The sequence below is a fragment of the Protobothrops mucrosquamatus genome, unplaced genomic scaffold (assembly GCF_001527695.2).
Source record: "Protobothrops mucrosquamatus isolate PMUCROS unplaced genomic scaffold, P.Mucros_1.0 scaffold1877, whole genome shotgun sequence".
NCBI lineage: Eukaryota > Metazoa > Chordata > Lepidosauria > Squamata > Viperidae > Protobothrops > Protobothrops mucrosquamatus.
In genome coordinates, this window is record NW_015388004.1 from 57,392 (window position 1) to 61,851 (window position 4,460).

A 4,460-nucleotide genomic window follows, 5' to 3' on the forward strand; every position below is an offset into this window, starting at 1 on the left:
CAGCCGTGCTTGCCTCCTCCTCGAGGCTGCTGCTGCTGTGCTCGCTCTCCTTGCCTGGGCTGGGCTTCCTGGACTGGAGGGGTGCTGAGGGGCAGCAAGGCTCCTGATGGACAGGGCTGCTGCTGCTGATGCCACTGCTGTGAGGCAAGGCAAGGCAAGACAGGTGGCAGTGCGGTGTGGCCTGTCTTTGGGGACCTGAAGTGTGTGGCTGTGGGGCCCGTGTAGCAGCTCCAGGACTAGGTTTGGGCGGGGCAGAGCAGAGAGGGGAGTCCTGGTTGCCTCTTGGTGATGGAGGTTTCCCACCCTTCCCATTCACCAGGACCGTTGCAGGGGGAGTAGCAGGTGGGTGGCTTGTCCTGTGTGTGCGCACGAGCTGGAGGATGAGGTTGATGGTGAGAGCTGAGCACACAGGGGCCATGGCTTGGCACCATCCCTGCCCTGCTACGTGCCTCACCTCGCCTTGCCTTGCCTCACCTCGCCTCGCCCCATGGTGGCGACACTGGCAGCAGGCAGAAGCAGAGGTGTGTGGGGGGAGGCATGCAATCCAACCCACTGGATGTGCCAGGCAACTGCATGGCTGCCTGCCCTGTCCTGGCTGCACAGCCATGGGCAAGCAAAGACATGGTGGGATGGAGCATGTGAGCGGGTGGCCGCCTGTCACATCTGGCAGGCCAGATCACATGCCTCCCCCTGAGCCTCTGCCTCTGCCTACTGCTTGGAAGGCCAGCCCAGCAATCGCAGAGCTTGCTCTGTGTGAGCTGCAGAACCCCAAAGTGTACTGGCTAAGAGTCTGGTGGGCTGCGGCTGCTGCCACACATCATTGGCCCCACATTTGATATAGTGGTTAAGACACCAGGCTGGAGACTGGCTGGTGCTCTAGTCATATCTTAGGTACAAAGCCAAACTGGGTGACCTTGGGCCAGTCCCTCTTTCTCAGCTCTAGGAAGAAGGAAGCAGTGCCAAATCACTTCTGAAATCTTGCCAAGAAAAATACAGAATATAGTCCAGGCAGTTTCCAGAGATTAAGGCTGATCCAAAAGTACACAACAAATGAATTGAAAAGCATGATTTCATGAGGGTGGTACTGCAGACACTTTATAAATGATTCCTGGTTTCTAGGAGGCTGCAAATTCTGAAGACATTTCTGATTGAAGAGGCAGACTGGTTTCCTTTCCCATGGATCTTTCTGCCAGCACCGCTCTTCTCCTGACCATCTCCTGCTGCCTGTGGAATACGGAAGCCCGAAATTACAACGATAAGCTCACTGTACCAAATGGGGGTCCCTGGGGTACCTGGGGCTCAAGGGAGTTTTGCTCTTACGGCTATGCTAATGGCTTCGCCCTAAAGGTAAAAACTTACTTTTCAGATGCTCCTTTACTTCTGACTATTCCCTTGAAAATAGTTCTTCAGTTTTTCACTTTGACTTTTAAGAAAGGCAAAAAGATGTCTCTTGATGCTTAACACTTTTTGATTCTATAATCAAAGAAAGGCATTGAGCGGCAGATCTAGTTTTGATCCAATTCATTGTCCTATATCGATGGGTAAATGTTGAAAATTCTCAAAATTGAAGACTAAAGGACCCCAAGGGGAGAAGGGGTGATCTTGAACTTTATCAGTCTTATTTTCTTAGGTAGAATCAACTCAAGGGAAACGTGATGATACAGCTCTGAATGGAATCCGCTTGTACTGTACCGATGGCAGAAAAATTGAGTCTAGAGTTGGACCGTGAGTAACTGACTTTCTTGTCATATTTTATTTTCTTGTCATCAAGAATGGGAGAGGAGATGACTGATCCTTAGTTTACTGTAGAAGGGGATGCACTGGAATCAGTAATGCTGGCTTGCAGGCACTGTTGTTCAATGATCTCTCTGAATCAGCAGCTGAGACATGGATGGAGATTTATTCCTGAGAGGTCCCAAAACAGCTACTAATATTTTGTGGGCCACAGCAAATCTATCTCGAACCTTTGCTCTTTCCTGACACTCATTCATGCCCCAAACACCCCTTTGTTGATTTTAGTCTCCCACACACTTTTCTTTTTATGCAACAGGGACTGTTTATGAAGGTCAGAAGTGTGATTATTTTTAATGTCATATACTTGAATTCTGGAGATAGCTCTTTAAAAATCAAATCCCAGTCAATTCAGTCACATGCCAGGGAGTATTTTTGTTATTGTATTAAAGACTGAAGGTAAATCTCTATTATTTATCCTTTTATCTATTTGGCAGGTTCATTGCAAATGAAGTCTCAGCAATCAAAATGCCTCGATTCAGGATTAGGGCAACACTGGGCCTATGAGATGTTGTTCCAATTTTATTTATTGAAAAATCCTCTTTCCCCAAATAAAAGCATGGGGAAGGGCCACATGGCAACCAGAGAGAGCACTCTATTTTTTTGTGGAACACCATATTTAATGTAACCTGAGATAAAACCTTAGATTTCTAGTAAGAAAATGAAGGACAGAATTTCCACCAGGGACTCACTAGCTGAATAATAATTCACTTTTTCACTAGTGGGTAATTCTTTCATTCAACTGTTATAGAAGGAAATGGTGCTTACAATAATGCAATTTCTGGAATAAGGAGTCTGTGCTCTAATGGCTTCTGAATGTGACATGGATTGGGAGTGGTCTTTCCTAGGAGCTTATGGCAGCAGCCACCAGATCCTCTTTCCTTGTATTTTTTTTCCCTATAACAGCCCAATGAAAGTCAATTATTGGCCCAGAGTTAATGAATTTTAATAGTCAGACATAGAGTTCAACTGGTTCCTAGTCCAAGGTTTTAGCCATTATGCCTGATTCTAGTGGCCTGATGACAAGGGCTTAATCTAGACACCAAAGAGCTGCATATCCATCTTTACCTCTTTTTTTTTGTCAGGTGGGGAACCTGGACCGTACCACAGTACTGCCGCTCAGGCTACCTGGTTTCTTTTTCTCTGAGAGTGGAACCACATCAAGGAAAAGGTGATGATACAGCAGCTAACAACATCCAGTTCACCTGCAGTTCAGGTCAAATCCTGATGGGCAATGGCGAGCAGTGGGGTGATTTTGGCCCATGGAGCAATCGCTGTCGCTCAACTGGTGTATGTGGGATCCAAACAAAGGTGGAGGCAAATCAAGGCAGTGGTGATGACACAGCACTCAATGATGTGGTTTTGTACTGCTGTTAATGGCTGATATATGTTTCCTCATCTATGCATTTTCAAAGACTGTTAATTATAGTTCAATATTAACTTGAGAATAGAGGGTATGTTTGTGTATAATGTGGTAGTACAAGGTAACCACCACCCACGTGTGTCTTCAAATTGGTTCAGATTGGAGAGGGAAAAGGGTGATGGCAGAAATCTTAAGCATTGCAAATGATTGACTGTCTCTTCTCTGTCATTTTGATTCAAGTCACAGCACCATACTGTATTACTGCTTGCTTGCATGCATGGAAATAAAATTATGCTGCATCTTCAAAGTCATTGGTTTCTTTCAATGAACCAGGTTTGGGCTACACTAATACATATGTATGTATTTCTTTGGGTTTATTTATTCTTGTACTCTGTATTCACTTCAAAGAATACATAGATATTAAGGAAAATAAACGATAGGTGGGGCAGCACCGGTTAAGAAACAAAGAAAATTGATTATGTAGGTCAGGAGTGTCAAACTCAATTTCACTGAGGGCCGCATCAACATTGCAGTTGCCCTTGGAGGGTGGGTGGGTGTGGCCAGAGTGGGTGCAGCCTACTGGGTGGGCATGGATAGAGTGGGTGTGGCCTACTTGGTGGGCGTGGCCAGTTCTACATCATTTGCGTCAAGGGTGCCTATGGGGGGCTTGGGCAGGAGTGGGACAGATCTGAAGGTCTCTGGCAGAAAGGGGTGGGACCGGGGCAAGTGCCAAGGCATGGTCCACTGGGGCAAGTGCCAAGATGGCCACCACAAAATTGTACATTGGCTTCCGGCTGACCTGGGCCAGGACCAAGGCAGCGGGGGCCGTTCCCTTACTATTTCCAGGATGGTTTCGTGGACCACATGAAACCACTTTGTGGGCCGCATCCGGCCACCGGGCCTTGTGTTTGACATGTCTGATGTAGGTTTTGAGGGTTTTTTAAAAATGAGATGTAGATAATGAGCTAAAAGAGAGTTTTCTTCTTAGACAAAGCCTACAAATAATCTCTTTTCCAATTAATCACTTTTCTGTTCCTTAAACACTTACATAAAAAGATCTCTCTTCCAATCCCATGCCTTTCATTTGTTCTGAATTTATTTATTGATTGATTTGATTTGTACCCCCCCCCCTTAGCTCAGGGTCTCAATCTTGGCAACTTTAAGCTGGTGGACTCAACTCCCTGGCTGAGGAATGCTGGGAGTTGAACTCTATATATCTTAAAGTTGCAAAGGTTGACAAACATTGCACTATCGTGTCATTCTGGGAGACAAAGACAAATCTACCAATTTCCAGTGAATTCCTTAT

General features: G+C 46.1%; 1 protein-coding gene across 1 annotated transcript; it reads left to right on the plus strand.

Annotated features, from left to right (window-relative positions):
• Window positions 1-1,167: 1,167 nt before the first annotated feature.
• LOC107294231 (vitelline membrane outer layer protein 1) lies at window positions 1,168-3,405 on the plus strand. Its single transcript, XM_015823443.2, has 3 exons — window positions 1,168-1,347; window positions 1,631-1,725; window positions 2,877-3,405. Exons 1-3 carry the CDS (start codon window positions 1,177-1,179, stop codon window positions 3,166-3,168), a joined length of 558 nt encoding a protein of 185 aa, XP_015678929.1. The 5' UTR covers window positions 1,168-1,176; the 3' UTR covers window positions 3,169-3,405.
• The last annotated feature ends 1,055 nt before the right edge of the window (window positions 3,406-4,460 follow it).